Here is a 20,238-nt window from a genome sequence, read left to right on the forward strand (position 1 = left end):
CTCCTGTCCGGTCTTTGTGACGGGCATTCTTTGATGCGCACGCAGCGCCCTGTGGGCCTGGGCAGAGACGGCGTTGACCTGCTCCGGTCACTGGCGCCCTCTCCTGGAGGAGCCCACCGTAGCTGTGACAGCAGGAACCCATTCGACTGGCCCCCGCCTGTTGCCCAGGACAGCTGTCTGCAAGGCGCTCATCTGTCCCTCAGAATGGGCCCCACAGTGCCCCGCGGCCTGGCGCCAAGCTGGGCGTGTGCTGCCAGTCTGCGCTGACCAACGATCACAAGCCTATGGTGTCATGGAAAGAGATCTGGGCTGCGGAGGCCAAGGAGCCCAGGGCCCAGTCCTCCTCTGCCACAGACACGCTGTGTGACCTTGGCAGTTCACCCCACCTCTCTGGGCAATGGGGAGCCTCCTCCTACTCGCAACGTTACACCAGGTGCCCAGAACATGGCAGAAGCTCAGTAAATGCCGGTTGAATGAGTGAATGAAGTAGGGGTCATCAACCTTTCTGATAAATATTTAATTTAGAGAAAAGCAAATACAAGTACTCGGTGGGTGTTCATTCAACAGCTATTTAAATATTTAATGAGCACCTTCTATGGACCAAGCACTCTTCTGGGCACCAGGGATACAGGAGTGAGTAAAACCAATAAGAACCTTGTCCTTGGGTAGCTGGCGTTTTCGGTGTTGAACCGAAGGTCACCGATATATTCGTATTTGCATATGTGTCCTGGGCAAGCTCGTGGTGAGAGAAGGACAAGGAGGTGGTGAACGAATGTCATGTATTGTGTCAGGGGCAGGGGATGGGAGGGTAGCCAGGGTGGACAGACGGACAGGGTCGGAAAGCGTCCCCTGAGGCCGTAGTTCCTGACTTAGGGCCATATTTGCCTCCACAGTCCCTGCTAGTCCTCCACACTCTCAGGTGGGGTCCGAGTTGGTCCTGACCTGGTCCCATGGCTCCTATGGGAAGCCTGTCAGTCTTCCGGGAGCCCTCTTATTTCTCCATGCTTGGAGTCTTGAAGGAGAAGATGCCAAGTGCCCCTTGCAGCAGGGAGAGGCTTTGCCATGGTCATGATGGGTGTGTGTGTGTGTGACCACAGGAGGCCCAGATCTCTGGTTATTTCTGTCTATTCTCTGGGAATAGACACCGTACCTGTCCCGCCACCCTGGCTTTCTCGGGTCACCGGCCAGATCCCAAGGAGAGAGACGAAGCTGAGGACTCACAACCAGAATTTCTAGGCCCAGGAGGGCTCTGCTCAGAGAATGCTTCCCCGCTGCGGGGCATGGGTGGGCCTGGGCCTCCTCTCTTCTCTGAAGACAAGAGTTTCGTCATCACAGGACGCAGTTGCGTGCTGAGAAGGGAGGGCTTTCTGACTTTCAGAGGAGTCCTCGGCTGGAAGGGGCCACGCTGGAGGTAGTGAGTTCCCTGACACCAGAGACATTCAAGCAGAACTCGATGACTGCTCATCAAGGTGTGGCGGCAAGGCTGGGGAAGGGACTTTGGCAATGTGAGGATCGGTGCCTCTGAGTTCTGACTCTGAGTCTAAGATTCGTACACTCCCTCCACCTCGGCTTTTCTTTGGAGGATGGGGGCTGCCTCTCAGACCTTCCCTGACCTATGTGTCCCCTTGTCCTCTGTGGGGTGGATGAGTGCACATAAGTCACTGAGGGAAAAGAAGGGGCAGAGAGGCTCCAGAAATTACTCACGGATACACATACCACCTCTTATGCACCAGAGCCCAGCCTTCCCAGGTGTTTTACTTAGAGACTAGCTCAGATTCAAGGGGCCCCAGCAGCCTCAAGGTCACGGAACCCCTCACCCATCCCTCCTCCTCTACCCCAGTGTGAAGACCCTAGAAAGGCCCCTTCTCATTTCACTTGGAGCCCTGCTAAAGGCTGATCAGGGTGGTTCGGGCCCACAGGGTTCACCCCATCAGAACACTGGGGGAAAGCAATGACCATGAGACAACAGGGACTGAGGGTGGGGACCAAGGGTGTAGCCCCAGATGTTCCCAGGGCAAAGGGGAAGGAATACCGAGGAGAATGGGGTCTTCTTAGAGGGAGGGACTCCGTAGCAACTTGTGAGTGAGGAATGTATCCAAGGAAGGGAGGGAAGGCAGGTACCACAAAGCTTTGTGAAATTTCTGGGGGAAAAAATTTTAGGAACATCAGCCCTGGCTGGTGTGGCTCAGTGGATTGGGTGCTGGCCGGCGAATCAAAGGGTCGCTGACTCCATTCCCAGGCAGGGCACACGCCTGGGTTTCAGGCCAGGTTCCCGGTAGGGGCCACAGGAGAGAAAACCACACATTGATGTTCCTCTTTCTCCCTTCCTTCCCCTCTCTAATAAATAAATAAAATCTTCTTTAAAAAGCAATTTAGGAACATCAGACTAGGCACCTTAACACTAAAACCCCATTATATTTATTTCACCTACAGACAGTCTGAATTTACCGTTCACGATCTCTACTCTCTTCCCACCTCTGAAGGGAAATCCCTAAATCCCTGGGGAGTGGCAGGAAGCCGGAGACCTGCACCGAGCCAGCAGGCTTCCTGACTCACTGATCCACCTGGAATGTACTTCTGGGAGAAGCGAGGAGAGACGGCCTTCGTCCCGTCCCCCACAGCTCCCCACCGGCACCCCCGGCTCTGTGCTGAATCACGGAGGTTTCCCACAGAAACCCTGACACACTGGTGTGAATGCTGTTCCACAACTTCTCATTTTCTTTTCATAAGTCCTGTGTTTCCCTCCAGGCTCTCCCAATCCACCCACCCCCCAAGTTTCCCTTTAGTGTTTTAACTGAGATAGCATTGCATTAAAATGATAAACTAGCCCTGGCTGCTGTGGCTCAGTGGATTGAGTGCCGGCCTGAGAACCAAAGGGTCACCAGTTTGATTCCCAGTCACGGCACAAGCCTTGGCTGCAGGTCATGTTCCCAGTAGGGGGCATGTGACAGGCAACCACACGTCGATGTTTCCCTCCCTCCCTTTCTCCTTCCTTTCCCCTCTCTAAAAGTAAACAAATACAATCTTTAAACAAAATGATAAATTAATGAAGGATGAATGAACATCTTTAGAGTACTGGGTCTTCTCCAAGAATAGGATAAAGCTTTTCATTTTTCTTAACACTGTTGTTTTTCCTGAATTGGCCCTTGTGCATGAAAGGCGCTCAAGCAGGTTTCATGGGAAGGCTGCAAGCCTCCTTCAGGAAGGAGCGGGGCGGAGCCCTGCTCACTCTGGGCGCAGCTGTGACCTTCAGAGAGAGGAGCATGGGGTGTCCCTGGGCTTTGAGGATCTGAAGGGGGTGGAGGCCCAAGGGAAACACCTGACGATAGGAGGTATTTGCGGCTCCCAACACACACCCCTCGTCCAGCTCCCTCTCCCATAAGCTACACATACAGAATGTCTGGGAGGCTCTGGGAACAGAAGGGGTGACAGGCCCTGGGGGACACTGTCTGGGAAGGAGGGCAGCACACAGGCCATCGCTGGACATGACAGGGCCCCGAGGGGCCACTAGAGGAGACCGAGCCGTCACAACAACAGGGGACAAGTGCTAGGCTTGTGCTTATCTCTTTATTGTTTCTGCCCGAGCCCTGCAGTGGGGGAGGGGCAGGGCAGGGGGTGGGCGCCCCTGCCACCTGCCTGAGACCACTCTTGCCTCTCTCCTCTCCTTCCCTCTCCGCATCTCGCCCACCCTCTCTCCTTCTGAATTGCATGCTCCCACATCTGGCACCTTCGGGGGTTCCCTCTTGCAGCCCCAGCTTTCTAAGCTTACCTTGGGAGTGGAAGGGATTCTGGGGTTAATTTAGTGCCCCCAGGCTCCACAGGGACTATGGGGTTAATTTAATGTCCCCTAGTCTCCATAGGGGACTAGTTCCCCAGTTACCCACCCAGCTTGCTGAGGAGGCCCTTTCTTTTTTCTGACCCAGGCTAGGGAGTGGGGAGGTCCACCCCGTCGTGGGTCCCAACACCCTGCTGGGGTGGGGGTCCCTTTCCAAAGCCAGAGACTAGGGCCTGAGGTCACGGAGGTGGAGGGGCAGGGCCGCTGCTCTGCCGAGGCTCTGCCAGGGCCCTGCCCAGCTCACTCCAGCTCTGGCCAAGAGCCAGGCTGGCTCACTTCCAACATCCAGGACTCGCACTGCTGGGGGCTCCCTGTGGGGCAGGGATGGGCTGTGCACCCTGTGGGGACCACAAGGGGTGGCTGGTGAGCGGGGGTCAGAGGCCGTGAGGGAGCACCGTGCTGGGGTGAGAGGGGCTGGCTTCAGGGGGCGGTGAGTCTAGGGGCAAGGACGGTCTCTGGTGGCAGAGGGGTCTCTGGCTTTAGAGCACCTCGTGCTGCTGCTGCGTGGCCTCACTGACGACCTAGGGAGGAAGAGAAACCGGTGCAATCCAGTGCCAGCAGGAGAATGGAGCCACAGCCAGAACAGCAGGACCCCCTTCTCCTTCAGACAGGGACTCACAAGCACGGTCCCGGGGAAAACTCCTGGCTGACGGCCCCCACACACACCCCACCACCCCCACCAGGGCTAAGGGACCAGAAGACGGCTCACCTCCCCATCCCGGGTCTCAATTGTCTTGATCATCACTGTCTTCTTGGTATGAACTTCAGAGCCCCTTTGCTCAGGGCTTGTTTCTGGAACAGACCGGGCCGCAGGCTCAGCCCAACCAGTCCAGGCCCAGGCTGCTCCAGGGGCTGGTCCTCCCTAGGGTGGAGCCCGGAAGACTTCCACCCCCTCCAGACGGACCTGGTCGGTTTTCAGCAGGCCTTTCTCACCTGCCCTTGAGCCCAGGAGGTGGCTCTGCAGACCACAGGCTTAGTCCCATGACTGAGATGGGATCAGGAACCAGGTGAGAGCTGGTTCAGGAGGGAAGGACCCCGCAGGCCCAGGCCGCCCAGCACTCCCATCCCCCACACATCTCCTTGTTCCCCCTCCCGCTCCGGGCTGCAGGGCAGCCCTGCATGAATTTGTACCCCAACAGTTAGAACTCCAAACCCCAGTCCCAAGATACTGTCTTAGAGTGCCCCATGGAGCCCGGCCCCTTTAATACTCTGGAGGAACAACTTGAAGTCTCAGTGAGAGAGAGATGCACAGGAGTCGGTCATCGATTCAGTGTGTTGGTAGCCAATGGCACGCCCTGCTGTGCCTCAGTTTCCTCACTGTGAAATGGTGACAGTGATACGTGCCCAGTCATGGCCAGAGGACCACTCATCTCAAAAAAAGCCTGAGGCAGTTTTAAATGCACGGCTCACCCTCGGTGTCTGTATAAACTCCTAACTAAAAAGAGAGGTTCTGGGTTTTATAGGAGGGTCACCCTTAGGTCCCTGGCATTAAGAGTGTCTGTCTGTGAGTCTCCTCAGCGAGCCACCAGCCTGTGGCGACTGCTGGAACTCCAAGGAGCCAGCGCGTATTGTTTTTTCCTGATGGAAATGAACATCAAAGATACAAATGGTTTGATCTAGGAAAGGCGAAGCTGCCAAGAATCCCAACTCTCTTTCCTAATGTATCATTATAGTGTGTTTTTCTGTTCTCCAGGATTGGAAAGCCACACAACCCCCATGTTCCTAATGGCAGCATGGCAGCGAGCCCTGGGAGCACCTTCTTCTAATTGTTTGGCTGCGCTCAGATTTGGGTTCATTGTTTTAAAGGCACATCCAACCGCTCGCTCCAGCAAACTGGAGGTATCCTGCAAGCAGCTGAAAGGGGTTGGGGTAGCATCGTGGGGTAGCATCTGGCAACTTGCAAAAAAGACAATGGGGGGTGGGCGCTTTATAGCCCAGGGGGTATGGTTCTAGATGCTTCCGCTTCTAGGCCCCCAAGGACACCCCTGGTTCCCTCAAAGCTTGGGTATATCAGGAAACAGAAGCTGGCCCTAGGCAGGCAGGTCAGTTGGTCAGAGCGCTGTCCTGATACGCTAAGGTTGTGGGTTTGATCCCCACTCAGGGCACATATGAGAAGTAAGCAATGAATGCATAAATAAGTGGAACAGCAAATTCATCTCTCTTTCTCTCATACCCATTTTAAAAAGGGACACAGAAGCTGTTTGCTGATGTTCAATACTCCCAGAAGGTTCAGGGCACTGGTCACCACAATGCCACAAGATAATAAAATAAAGTGACCTCTTTGTCACAAGATGCCTCTACCTAAGCCCCTCCCCCGACCCCACAGCAGTCCCTTTCTCTCCCCGACCCCAGTCCTGTCCTCACAGTTCCATCCTCCACACACCCCCCCCCGGCAGTGTCCATGAAAGGTTCCTGCCCCCACACTCACCTCGGAAGTTGAGGGCAGAGAAGGTCTGGATGGGGAGATTGATCCTGCAGGGGGAGAGAGCAAACCCCTGAAGGGTCAGGATGCCCCATCTCTCCCTGTGACCACCTACCCAAGCCAGCCCTGGTCCTGTCTGAACACTGTCCTCAGCTGTCCCAGCACCCTCACTGTCACACTGCTCAGGACACGGGGTCAAAGGCCAACTTCAGCTGTCCCAGGATCTGTCCCTTTGGCAGGATCACCCGTTCCACCTCAGACCTTCTAACGTGACACTGACACCCCCAATCCCGCCGCCCTCTCCAGTTCTCTGGGATGTCCTTCTTGTCCTGACACTGCAGGAGAGTGAACAGCAGTTCTGGGGGACATCCATGGTGTGCGCCCACCCCCCGGAGGCCCCGTTCCAGGAACTGCCATTTGGCCACCGTGAAGGTCGTCCCATGTAGGTGCTATTCCATAAAACCCGAGTTCTGTGTGTAAGTCTACATCTAAACTGTCTGCTGATTTTTAAAAACTTGTGATATTATCGTTGTATGAGTGTCTATGGGCATCGTGTATTTTGAGTTAATGACCTGTTTTAAATTGAAGTTTACAAACAGCCAAATGCACGGATGGATCTTCAGTGTGCGATCGGAGGGGTTTGATCATAGTCTACATCATGTAACCACAAGTCTTAATCAGGATACAGAACATTTCCTTCACCCCAGCAGGTGACCTCGGTCCCCTTCCAACTGCACGCTGTTTTCGGTGTCCGGAGGTGAGTTGACATGTCTGAGCATGTCATTCTGAGACTTTTGTGATCAGCACAGGTGTGTGTGTGTGTGCGCGTGTGCACACATGTGCGGCCTCGGTGCACAAGCCTGCACCCTCTCCCTTGGCCTGTGTCCAAGGCTCTCTGTGTCTCCCTGTCGCTGTCTGTCTGCCCCTCCCTTTCCTGCCTCATTGGTCCCCACTTTGCTCTCATCTGTCCCTTGACTGGCAGTAATATTTTATTACCATTTGCTGAACATGGTTTTATGCTGCTGGTTCTTAATCCTGAAGGTAGATGAGGGAATAGTTGTATTTCTCTTTTTATAAAAGCTATTAATTAAATCACGAATTTTACCCAGGTGGCCTTGATTAACTCTCTGCAATTAGTGGAGTGGTGACTTCTTGTATAAAATTGTTTCTAGATCTCATTGAGGTGATGCTGAGTCCCCCACCTCCGTCCATGCCGGGGCAGGAACGAGGTGGGGGGAGCATCCCTCAGAAGCCCACCGCCAGCCCTGCCTTGCCCCTCACCGGCTCTCCTCGCCCTCCAGCAGCTTCCGGTAAGTGGCAATCTCCACATCCAGGGCCATCTTGACATTGAGCAGGTCTTGGTACTCGCGCAGGTGGCGGGCCATCTCATCCTTGAGGTGACGGATCTCCTCCTCTAGGCGAGCGATATTGTCCTGGTAGCCACTGGCCTCACTGGCAAAGCGGTCCTCCAGCTCCCGCATCTGCCTCATCAGGGAATCGTTCTGCAGGGGAGGGACACCCAAGTCAAGGTCAGGCTGTGGGAAGTGGGGGGGACACAGGGGGTCCAGGATGGGGGAAAGACAGCCTCAGGGCTGGGGGCAAGCCCAGATGGTCAGGTCGGGGAGCTGTCGAACTCTCCTGACCCAGGGAACCCTGACCTCAAACGGGGTGCAGTGTGGGGGCTCAGAGAGTGGGATGATAAAAGCCAGCACTGCCGTTCAGCCCCCACGTGGGCGCCTCATGATGTCCTGAAAGCCCAGCTGGCAACCCACCTGTTTTTACCCCTGTGGTGGATTTGAGGAGACAGAGGTCCAGAGAGGGCATGCAATGGGCCCAAGGTCACAGAGTAAGGGTGTGAGCTGCAGGCAGGAAGGGCCGGGCCGGCGAGGTGGACAGGGGCTCACCGTGCCCTTGAGGGCATCGATCTCGCAGGTGTAGGACTGGATCTGGTGCCGGTACTCCATCATCTCCTGCTTGGCCTGGCGCAGCGCATCATTGTTCTTGTTGGCTGCCTGGGTCAGGTCGGACACCTAAGGCCAGAGAGGGGCCCTGAGGTGAGGAGGATGCAGGATGCAGGCCGGGGTGGGCAAGGGAGCATGGAGACCCAGGTTCACCCTCCTCCCCCTGGGTGCAGCCCCTGGAAGCACCTCCAAAGCGGGCTAGGGGCCAGGCTGCCCACCTTGGACTTGTACCACTCCTCGGCTTCGGAGATGTTCTTAGCCGCAATGGACTCGTACTGGGCCCGGATGTCCCTGAGGGCGGCAGTGAGGTCTGGCTTGGTCATGTCCATCTCCACGTGGACCTGCTGTTCCTGAAGCTGGGCCTGTAGCTCTCGGATCTCCTGCAGGGTGGGGTGCACCTGAGCTTCAGTCCCCGACCAGGCCCCACACAGCAGGCACCGTCACACCCCCACACCGTCCTCCCTCTCCCCCTTTCTGTCCGCTTTCACCAGTGTCTAAGGCCCCTGAGGAGGAGGAGGCCCAGAGCATACCTCTTCGTGCACTTTCTTAAGGAATGCGATTTCCTCGTTGAGAGATTCGATCCTGCGCTCCAGGTCAATTCGAGCTAGAGTGGCTGCATCCACATCCTGGGAGAGGTCAAGTGAGAGGGAGAGGGTGCCTGGTCACTCAGGGAGGGCCAAGGGAGACCAGGGGCCACACCGAGGGACAGAGGGGTAAGGCTGCCAGGGTTTGAACAGGGCTCACCGATCGGAAGGCAGCCAAGCTGTTCTCTGCTTCTTCTTTCAGTTGAATCTCCTCTTGCAGCCTGGTGGGGATGAACAGATAGCCGGGGGGGATAACCCTGGCCCTGGAGAGGAGGACTTGTGCGGGCGGGGCACTGCCCAGAGAGTGGGCCAGACAGAGAAAGGAGGCCTTGGCTGCTGCCAAGTGGAGCAGGTGGCCCCGCCCAGCCGGGGAGGGGACAGGAAGTGGCTCCATCACTGCCGGAGAGCCACACCCTGGAAGTCTATGTCCCCATCAGATTGTGACCTCCCTAGGATTAGGAACCATTTCTATTTTATCTACCCCTGTGTTCCTGGGTCGGAGCCCCAGCTTGGCCCATGTAGGCGCTCAATTCATGTTTGTGACCTGGGTGGCAGGGCCTTGACCCTGCTCACTTGGGTGGTCAGAAGCAGGGCCCAAGAGCACTCACTCTGCACTCGCTGCCCTTTGGCAGTGGGAGCCCCGTGGAGCCCTCCGGCCGCCCTCTCAGCCTCCCAAGGGCTGCAGCCCCCTCTCTCTCTCCTTTCCTCTAGACTCTCTGTTTCCCTGTGAAATCATAGCACAGCCGCAGCCAGGCCCTGGGGCCGGGATCCCCGCTCTTCCCACTCCCCAGGGTCTCGTCACAGGTGAGCTGAGAGCTGCGGCTTGGGTTCCCCACCCCCTGCCCTTCCAAGCTGAAGCTGGCCCCAGTTTCCTCATCTCCTGTCAACCTCGCCTTCCCCTCTGACTGCACCTGGGCCTCCTTCCTCCACCCATCTGCCTGCCTGACAGTCACCAACATCACTCCATTGTCTTAAGATGCTTTTAAAGGGGGCTGTCCACAGGTCTCCCATTCCCACCCCAGAGTGTCCCGAAGGGAACGCCTCTGTTGCAGAGAGAGACGTGGAGTCCATCTCCGCTCAGGGGACACAGGCGGATGGCCTTCTCCCTGCGAGGGACAGGAGAGGATCCCTGGCTCGTGGAAAGGGGTTTCTGGGAGACTAGGTTCTCACTTGGCCTTGAGCCGCTGCAGGTCGTCCAGCAGGTTGTCGCGCTCGACCTCGACCCGGGAGCGCTGGTTGGTGAGCACCTCCACCTGGCGCCGCAGCTCGCGCAGCTCCTCCTCGTAGATCTCAGCGACCCGGGTGGGCTCACGGCCCTTGAGCCGGTTCACCTCGGCAGCGAGCGCCGCGTTCTGCTGCTCTAGGAAGCGCACCTTCTCGATGTAGTTGGCGAAGCGGTCGTTGAGCTCCTGCAGCTCCACCTTCTCGTTGGTGCGCGTGGTCAGGAACTCCTGGTTCACGGCATCCGCCAGCGAGAAGTCCAGCAGCTCGCCCGCGCCGTAGGAGGAGGGCGCGCGGGCTGATCCCAGCCGGCTGGCCCGCAGCGATCCCAGGCCCCCTGCCCCGCCCGACGTGCGCGACACCTGGTACACGCGGGACGTCATCGAGCTCGAGGAGCCCTTGGTGCCGAAGCCAGCGCGAGGGAACACGGGCGAGCTCAGCGGGGAGCCGAACGTGAAGGCCGGGGATCCGCCGAAGGTGCGGCGGTAGGAGGACACGCGCTGGCTGGAAGAGTAGGCCTGGCTCATGGTAGCGGGGCAGGCAAGGCTGAGCGGCGCAGAGGAGGCGGCGGGCAGGCGGCCGGCCGGCTGGAAAGTGGATTCAGCAGGGGACACAGGGCCCCCGGCCGTCGGCACTATTTGTATCCCTCCTGACATCAGCCCCCTCCGCCCCTCCCCTGACAGCTGCAGGATCCGGCTGTCCTGCCAGGAAAGGGCGGCCACTGGCGTGGGGGCGGGGAGGCTAGCTCCCCCGCAAGAGGCCTTCGCCCCTCGGCAGGCTGGTGGGGGGCTCATGAGAGGTGTCGGAGGGAGGCTGACCAACCTGGGAGGTCCGGAAGATGGACCGGCCTGCCGATAACTTCGATAACTTCGCCAGGGCAGCAAGCCGCCTGGAACCCCAGGCAGGCCCCTGGCAGCCGCTGGGTGCCTGCCTCCTCCTGGGGGTGGTCAGGGAGAGCGTGGGAGAGGCTTCCATTTAGTTTGTGGGTCTGCTTTTTTGCTCCAAGGTGAGACTTTGAGTCATTTCCTGATAGGACAAGGCCTGCTCCCAAGAAAGCCTCCAAGTCACCTTTTTTCTCAAGATTGTCTGGTAGCAGAGGCCTCAAAGCCCAGGAGCTGACCAGCCAGACCTAGAGGAGGAGGGGGGTCTCTGGGGCCTGAAGGTGTGAGCGGGTGGGCTCTACAGACAGAGAGCAACGCCGGCCAGAGCTGGCCTGCTCAGGTGTGTCCAGCTGCGCCTGCGTGCTAGCTAGGAGCCTCAGTTTCCCGTTAGACTAGTAGAGGCCCTCCCTGCCCCCCTCCTGCCGATGAGGGCAGGGCCTCGAATTTATAAACAAGAGGGTGATTTCCAGCAACAGTCTGGTGTTCTTTCAGTTTCTAGTCCCTGAGAACACTCTCTCACCCCCACACCACCACCAGCTTCACCTGGCTTCTGCCCCTTGTGTGCACCCCAGCCCTCTCTGAATCATCCCCCTACGCACACCGCCCACGCCCACACACTCCAGGGGCTTGTGTTTTGTCAGGGGCCCCATGTCAACCCAGCCATCTCTCTGGCAACAGCAGCTGCCAACCCGAAATACCAGAGCTGGTATTTATAGAGGAGAATGCAGGGTCCGGTAAACAAGCGCGCAGGAGAGACGCTCAGGGGGGTGGCGGCCGTACCTGAGGAGCAGGCCTGAGAGGCGGAGGGAGGCTGGGGGTGATGAGCCGCCCTCGGTTCCCGCCCCCATAATGCTCTGAGCCCCCAGCGGGAACGGAGTTCTGCAGAAGGCTTGCCCATCCCTTCACAGGCCTGCTCCTCAGTGCGAGGCCCTGGCCCATGTCCCCAAAGGACATGCCCACTTCTCCGTGAACACTGGCTGTCCCTACACCTCTACTGGGCCCTCTACAGGCCTCTCTCAGGCCTGCCCTTTTGGAAGGCAAACCTTGGAAATAAAGCGCTGGTCCTCCCCTAGCTCTCCCATCACCAGCAGGACTAATTACTAGCAGACGACTCCTTGACTTCTCTGTGTCTTCCTTACAAGGTGAGAATGTTAGCCTCGCCATGTTGAACCTACAGCTGTTTGAAGAGGCTCAGGTAACAAATATAATAATGATACGTGTACTGAGCACCTATTGTATACCACTCTGCAGAGCACTCAACACCCATGTTCCCCAATTCTGCAAGGACCCTATGAGGTAGGAACTAATATCAGTCCCATTTTGTAGCTCAGGGAGCTACAGAACGGGTCTGACTCCAGCACCCCTGCTGTACCCCCGGGGTGGGTGTGAATGTGTCAGGTGACCTATAAAGGGCTTTGTTACTGCTGTCTTTTCAAAGCCCTTTCACATTAAGTGTCTAATTTTTACCCAAGAGACAAGCTTATGAGGTGGGCGGGGAGTTCCAGCTATTCATATCCAGGCTTCGAGTCACTGCAAGCTGTTGTGTTCTGGTTATTTTTGTGTCTCATCTCCTAAACTAGATTCTCCTGGAGAATTTTGGAGACCATGTGGGTTCTTAGCACATGTGAGGCAGCACTGTCCCTGTTGTAGTTAAAAGTGGCCTGTGAGCTTTCCTTCCATCCCCTTATTTTGGTAACAAGTGACATACACACACGTACCAGGAGGCAATAGGTGACTTAGCTACCAGTCAGTCTTAGAACTGCATCCCTCTCACTGCAGTGATTGGCTCAAGGGGTGGAGCTGGATCTGAGCAGGGCCAATCAGAGATCTTCCCTGGGATTTATAGATGGAATTGGGATTACTGAATTGGAGCCTGATTTCTGCCCACTGGGGAGGTCTTTCTGGAGCAGGAGGAAAGATCAGTCAACACGCAAGGAGAAGAAGAGACACCTGGAGAGAGGAGAATGCCAGGCAGGTAATCCTAAATTCCGGCCCTGGGACCCTGGGTCTGCACGCAGCTCTTCCTGGATTTGGTGAGCTTTCTCAGTGTCCTGCCTGGCCTTGAGGCCAATAAACTTTTCCTTCTACTTTTTACTTAAGGAACTTAGTGTTGTCTTCTGTCACTTGTAGTCAAAACAATCCTGACTAATCTACTGTAGTAAACTGTGCACCTATTTCCACAATGCTGGACAGAACAGAATGTTTGTGGAACTCTTCTCTGTAAACAGTCTCCAGACCACATAAGGAAATTGCCCTGCTTCCCTGCACTGTCCACTCCCTCCCATTGTCCCCTGCAGTACCAGCTCCCTGAGCTGCCGAGGGCGGGAAGCTGCAGGCCAGGGGAGAGCCACCTCCACCCAGGCCCACGGGTCTGTCCCAGGCACCTGTAAAGCTGGAAAAGGAAGAGGAGCCTTTCCAGAGTCCCTGCAGGACAGGAAAAAGAGGACACATCTCAACATGGAAAACCTCTACAGTGAAAATGAAGGGAAAGCCAGAAGGTGAAGTAAATAGAGAAGATGAAGGAAAGCCAGTGAAGGAAGAAAGCCGGAAATGGGTGAGGAAAAGCACCAGGGCAAGGGACAAGCAGATAAGTGGAAACAAGAAAAGCAGAACAAGTTCGAAGGTGAAGGGGAAGTATGCAATGAGGGCCAGCCAGAACCCCAGGCCAAGCCAGAGAGCTGACCACGGTCAGCTAAGAAACGCCCAGCTGAAGATTCTGTGCCCCAGAAAGCAATCAAAAAATGGGCAGGGGGACAAACAATTCCCCCAAGGACTAGCAGAAGGACTTACAGGAAAGGCATTTAGGCATTTGGGCCTTTCCTGTAAGTGAGGAGATGATGAAAGAGTGTAGAGTTGGGTCAGGGACTCAGGAGGAGCTAAGGATAAAGTAGAAAACGAGTGGTTTTGATTGGCTGCCAAATGTACAGGCCCCATTTGTCCCAAGGGGCAAAAGGGGCTTACGTGATACCCCATGTCTTTGAAAGGCCTTGGATTTCAATACTGGTTTCTCCAGTGAAAATATTCCAACCCTGCTTTCCCTGGTGGGCATTTGCCAGGTGATATATCCTAACCTAAGCTCATCCTCTGCTTTAGGTGTTTGCCACTCTTGTTGCCAGCAGCCTTTTGATTCACTCTACAGTGCTCTTTGCTTCCATGTGCATGGCAGTTTGTAAAACAATAAAGAGCTCTGGCCGGTGTGGCTCAGTGGATTGAGCACCAGCCTGTGAACCAAAGGGTCAATTCCCAGTCAGGGCACATGCCTGGTTGTGGGCCAGGTCCCCAGGGTGGGATGCGTGAGAAGCAACCACACACTGATGTTTCTCTCCCTCTCTTTCTCCCTTCCTTCCCCTCTCTCTAAAAATAAACAAATAAAACCCTTTTTAGAAAACAATCAAGAAAAGAGCTTTCAAACCATGCACCCAACACACCATGCCCCCTCCCCCACCAAAGGAAATGGCCCTTCTGACCAGCATGAGGCAGAAAACGGACAAACAAACAAACAAATAAAACCATCTATTCTCTAGTCAAAATCCCCATCTCTACCAGACTTGGCTCAGAACCACTTGGGTCTGTTTTCAAAATTCACTTTTACCCCTTAGGATCTGCTACCATGGAGGGCAGTAAAGCAACAGCCTGAGACGTGGAAGACGGGTGGGAAAGGAGCACTCCCAAACATGCTGTGTTTCGGCAGCCGCACAACCGGAGTAAGAGAGCAGCCTCCCCAGGAGACCACTTAGACCTGGCCCACTGAAGACGATGATCCGTCTGGACGGTTACTGCGCTCAGCACAGAACGCGAGGGCTCCCACTCTATGGGTTGCCTTTTCATTCTGCTGATATTATCCTGTGATGAACACAAGTTTTTCATTTTGATGAAGTCCAGTTTATCTATTTTTTCTTTTGTTGCCTGTGCTTTTGGTGTCAGATTCAAGAAATCATTGCTAAATCCAATGTCATGAGTTTCACCCCAGTGCTTTCTTCTAAGAGTTTTGCAGTTTTACGTATTGGATTCATTTTCAGGTAACTCTTGTAGGTGTTGTAAAGGTAAGGGTCCTACTCCGTTCTTTGGAATGCGAGTATGGGGAAAGCCTGTCCTTTCCCCACTGAATGGTCTAGGCACCCCTGTTGCAAACCACTCAGCCAGATATGGGAAGAGTTATTTCAGGGTTCTCTGTCCTATCCCACTGGCCTACGTATCTGTCCTTATGACAGTACCATACTGTCTAGATTACTGTCCATAGTTCTAGTGAGTTTTGAAATCAGGAAGTGTGGGTCCTCCAGCTTTGTTCTTCTTTCCCAAGGTGTTTTGGCTATTCAGGGTTCCGTGAAATTCTAGATGAATTTTAAGATGGATTTTCCTATGTCTTCAGAAGCCATTGGTGGGCATTTGCCAGGGTTCATGCTGATTCTGCTGATCACTGGGGTCGTGCCGACAGCTGAACAATGTTAAATCTTCCCATTGGTGAACACAGGCGCCCTGGCATGTATTTCCACCTTCTTCACTGTTTCAGCAGTGTTTTATCGCTGCAATGTGCGAGTCTAATGCCTCCTTGGTCATATTTGTTCCAAGGTATTTTATTCTTTTTGATGCTGTTGTAAATAAATTTGATCCTGTGGGGGGTTTTCCCGAATTCTGTTACTGTGTATTATACTAATTGATTTTTCATATCTCGAACCATCTCTGCATTGTAGGAATCAATCCAACTTGATCGTGGTATATAATCCTTTTAAAATGCTGCTGGCCCAGGCTGGGTAGCTCAGTCGGTTAGAGCATCGCTCTGAAACACCAATGTTGGGGGTTTGATCCCCAGTCAGGGCACACACAAGAAACAACCAATGAATGCAAAAATAAGTGGGATAACAAGTTGATGTGTTATGTCTCTGTTTCCCTTCCTCCCTCTCTCTGAAAAAAAATGAAATCGATAAAAAATTTAAAAATAAAGTGCCTTATTTTTTTAAATATAAAAAGTGCCACTGTAATTTAGATTGTTAGTATTTCTTTTTTAATCCTCACTCAAGGATATGTTTATTGATTTTAGAGAGAGAGAGAGGGAGGGAGCGAGAGAGCAACCCGATGTGAGAGGGAAACGTCCATCGGCTGCCTCCCACAGATGCCTCACCTGAGCCCAGACCAGGGGAGGACTGCGGATCCCACGGAAACCTGGGTGTGTGCCCTGCCTGGGGACTGAACTCACAGCCTTTTGGTGCACGAGACGATGCTCCAACTGAATGAGCCACTCGGCCAGGCCTGGTTTGCTCCATTTTGTTGAGAAATTTTACATCAATATCCTTAAGGCTGGTAGTTTTCTCATCTGCTTGTCTTTGTCTGTCTTTGATATCAGGGTAATGGTAGCCTCACAGGATGAGTTAGGAAGAATTCCTTCCTTTTCAAATTATTGAAAGGGTTTGAGCTCTGGCTGGTGTGTCTCAGTGGATTCAGTGTCAGCCTGTGAACCAAAGGGTTGCTGGTTCAAATCCCAGGGCACGTGCCTGGGCTGCAGGCCAGGTCCCCAGTCGGGGGTGTGTAAGAGGCAACCACACATTAATGTTTCTCTCTTTCTTTCTCCCTCCCTTCCCCTCTTTCTAAAAATAAATAAATAAATAAATAAATAAATTTTTCTAAAAAAGAAAGTTTGGTGTAAATTCTGAAATGGTTGGTAGAATTCACTGGTAAAGCCTCCTGGTCCAGTTATTTTCTCCGATGGGAGGTTTCTAGTCATTCTTCTTCATACCCTCATTTGCATTTTTACTACATGAACTGGCCATAGATTATCAGGCCAGTGTTTCTATTGATAGACACTGACACTGCATTCAGTATTTTGCTACTATAAACAAGGCTGCTATGAACATCCTCAGGACACGACCTACACAAATTCAGTGGTCACGTTATTTTATGGCCACACCTCTTACTGGAGCTCATTGATGTTAGAAATGGGAAGAGCCATCCCAACACCAGTTTACTCAACGTTTCTCAGGAAAAGAAGACAATTTGTATGTTTGTGTATGTGAATGGCAGATTGTGCAGTGGGTGTTCTCAGCACATTTACTGGAGTCAGTTAAAGAAGAAAGCCAGTCCTGAAGTTTGCTTGAGATCTTCCCAGGTCGCTCTGACCTTGGAGAGTCTCGGAACTTTCAGGCTGGAGGTAACTTCGTAAATCACAAGGTTAACCAGTCCCAGGCCCCCACTTCTCAGTTAAGACTTAAATCTTCTCCACTGTGGCTCCGGCTTGAATCCTTCCACTGCCTGGGAACTTGGCGTCCGCAGGCAGCCCATTCCATTCCATAAAGAGGCATCGGGTACCTAGCACGTCCCCACCACGGCACAGTGGACAGTTCTGCTGTTAGAAAATGTTTCCTTATTTTTGAACCCAGGTGATGTGTCTCTGCCATGCCGCTTATTTTAACCCAGGAGCCAAACAGAGTCAGGATACCCTTTTTACACCTCTGCCCCTCAGTTATTTCTGGGGAGCGCTCATGCCTTTTGGAAGCCCCCTATTTCACCACTGCCAGCTTCTCTCCCTTCCTGGAACTACTGAGCCAGCAAAACCCAAACTCATGGTGACCCCCATGTCCCCAGAGGACTGGCCCAGCCACCTTTCCCACCTCCTTTGTGCTCTCCTCGCTTTGGGCACCCTGCCCTGCCCCCCATTCTGCTGAGGGACACTGCTGAGCTCTTTGCAGCCTCCAGGCTCCTTTGCATTGGCTGTTCCCCTGTGCTCAGTGTCTACAAGGCTCATGGACGCCCAGGCAGGTCTCTGAACCTCACAGAGGGCTCCCCAGAAGACAAGGGACCTGCCTACCCTGAGGACCTCCCAGATCCCACGAATAGAAGGCAGGTGGCCGGTGTTAGTGGACAGCTGGGATGGGGACACTGACCAGGACAGCCCAGAGCATTTGGGTTGAGAAAAACTGAAGGGGGACCAAAAGGAGACACAGAAGGGACCCCTCCACCTTGCCCATCTGGGAGTGCCTCACCTACCCCAGGCCGACCCCGGGATCCCTGGGGCGAGACAGAGCTGACACCTCCCTCCACCAACACACACCCTTTGCCCCTTTCTCCAGGGCTCCTCCTCCTCCTGTTCTTCCTGTCTCCCATCCAAGGACCTCATGCTCCCGGAGCCACGTTGGGCTGGGAGGCCACCACTGCGTGAGAGCCTTGGGACAGTGTGGCAGGTGTGAACCTGGGGAGTTCGGCTCTTGCCTCAGCTCTAGCACTTGGTGGGCAGTTAGGAGGCCCAAGCCTGGGGCTGTGGGGGTGGGCCGCTCATCCAGAGGCTAAGACATGGCACTCTTCCTGGAGTTTCACTAACTATCTGTGCCACCTGGGCAAGCCCTGTGCCCCCACCCCCATCAGGTCCAGGTGTGAAAGGGGACCAGGCCAGGTCACCTCTGACGTCCTTTCGGCATCTGACTCTCTGAGTCTCTGGGCCCAGTCTCCGGATGGGACCGTGAGTGCTCACAGCCAAGCCCTTGCTCCCTGAGCCCCTCTGCCTCAGTGCTCCCAGAGCCCCCCGCCCATGCTGCCCCTCTATCCACCTTTCCTCAGCTGAAGGGCTGCTTGACCTCCGCAGGCTGCGGAGGAGCAAGAGTGGCTGTAAAAGGGAAGGAATGTCCAGAGGCGATTGTTTCTTTCTGATATCACTGGGGGGGAGGGTTGAGTTGGGGGGCCCAGCCAGATGGTGGGTGGAGGCAGGACTCTCCCTGTAACTAATCTCTCCCTCCAGCACCACCCCCCAGGCTCAGACAGCAGCCCACCCGCTCTCATCTGCTACCTTCCACATCTCATTAGTGTAAGACCTTTGGGCCACAGCCTGCCTCTCCCAACTTTCTTCGCCAAACCCCTGACCCACTCCAGGGCCCTTTCTTTCATTGGCACCCCCACTCCAGCTCTCACAAGTCCTTCCTCCACCCCCTCCAGCACCCCCACGTCCCGGACCTAGCTCCTTCTCCGGGCTCCAGCCCCCTCCTTCCCCACACTCCTTTTACAGACATGGAGCGCTGCGGGGTTTCTGCCAAAGTAGGAGAAGTCTGAAGCTAATGGCACCTCCTTCTCGGCTCCCAATCTCTCCTACCAAATAGGACATCTGGCAAACTTGGGAGGCGGAGGTGGTGGTGGTGGGTGGTGGAGGAGGAGGGGAGGGGAGTGGGTGCCAAAGCTGCGCCTCAAGGGGGAGGAGCTAATGAGAAAGGTGGAGGTGAGCGTGCTTCATGGACTCTGAGCATCCTGTACATTCCAGGTGTTATCTGCATCAGTAAGAGATAGGGGATGGGGAGGATGGGGACCGAGGTCCAGCTGAGGGAAAGGGAGGGGACTTTGCCAGCATCAAGAGCAGATCCCCTGGAAGGCATCCTGATGTGTTGGCTGGGAGTCGGGGTGGGCTGTGGCACTGGGCTGGCCCAGGGCCCTCTCTGGGTCTCAGTTTCTCTTGCTTAAAGTGACATACCCCTCTCTGTTGTGACCCCAAGGAACAGAGTTGGGAGAGGCCCTTTTCTACTCCGAACTGTTTTGCTTCCCCGGAGACTTACCCTCAGGCAGGGCCCAGACCATTCAAATGTCCCCAGAACAGCCCGAATCCCACCAATCTTTGATGAGACAGGGCTACACCTGCCCGCAGAGGTGGCGTCAACTTCCTCAGACCGTGCTCCCCCTGCTCCCAGGTTCCTTGATCCTGCCAGGCCCTCCTTCCGACCTCTCCCCAGGCTTTTTCCTTCGCCATGTGAGCACATGGTCCTGCCCAACGCAACACATGCAGCTCTCAGAGTCGCAGCTGTCCCTCATCACATCCACTCACCTCCCACAACTCCCTGAAGTCTGCAGGGGGTGCCCCTGAACTTCTCCAAATGCTGCCCGGTCCTGATCCATCCCCTGAGGAGGCAGAGGGGCCCCCTTTCCCCAACACATATGTGCACCCTCCCCCACATTGAAAGCCCCAAGGAGACTGGGAGAAAATACCCTTTGACCTGACTCAGGGACACCTGGGCCAAAGCGAGTCAGGGGTGTGTGAGAACTGGGGTGAAGGGTGTCAGGGTGAGTCCGAAATGGCTGAGATGCGCAGGATGGTACTCAGCCCCAGGCACGGAGATGTCGCAGGCTCTTTCACCTCAGCAGGAACCCGCACCCTCAACGGCCTCTGGAGGCCCAACCCGAAGAGGGCCTTGGGGCGCTGTGAGCCCCTTCTGTCTCTCTCAGATGGTAATCCAGATGGAGAAAGGCAGTGCCCTCTCTTCCCTGGAATTCCCAGCCAGGTTCTTAGTGCCGTCATTCAGTCTCTTTTCGCCCTGATTCATTCATTCCTTTCATCTTCCCTCACAGGCTTTTTTGGTTTCAGCCCCTC

The 20,238-nt window shown here is 55.0% G+C and overlaps 1 protein-coding gene across 1 annotated transcript; it reads right to left on the reverse strand.

The window, feature by feature from the left end:
* Positions 1-3,548: 3,548 nt before the first annotated feature.
* Positions 3,549-10,657, reverse strand: DES (desmin). Its single transcript, XM_037143429.2, has 9 exons — positions 9,973-10,657; positions 8,963-9,023; positions 8,749-8,844; positions 8,437-8,598; positions 8,162-8,287; positions 7,539-7,759; positions 6,264-6,307; positions 4,545-4,627; positions 3,549-4,356 (listed from the first exon to the last, which is right to left on the reverse strand). Exons 1-9 carry the CDS (start codon positions 10,548-10,550, stop codon positions 4,315-4,317), a joined length of 1,413 nt encoding a protein of 470 aa, XP_036999324.2. The 5' UTR covers positions 10,551-10,657; the 3' UTR covers positions 3,549-4,314.
* Positions 10,658-20,238: the final 9,581 nt, after the last annotated feature.

The sequence above is a fragment of the Artibeus jamaicensis genome, unplaced genomic scaffold (genome assembly GCF_021234435.1).
Source record: "Artibeus jamaicensis isolate MK-2021 breed Jamaican fruit bat unplaced genomic scaffold, CSHL_Jam_final contig_1015, whole genome shotgun sequence".
Classification (NCBI taxonomy): Eukaryota; Metazoa; Chordata; class Mammalia; order Chiroptera; family Phyllostomidae; genus Artibeus; species Artibeus jamaicensis.

Excerpts from the sequence above, each read along its gene's own strand:
- DES (XM_037143429.2), bottom strand. The coding sequence starts at position 10,550 with ATGAGCCAGGCCTACTCTTCCAGCCAGCGCGTGTCCTCCTACCGCCGC. Across the intron at positions 9,024-9,972 it reads CTGCAGCGGCTCAAGGCCAA|GCTGCAAGAGGAGATTCAAC; the intron begins GTGAGAACCTAG and ends CATCCCCACCAG. Across the intron at positions 8,599-8,748 it reads TTAAGAAAGTGCACGAAGAG|GAGATCCGAGAGCTACAGGC; the intron begins GTATGCTCTGGG and ends CCCACCCTGCAG.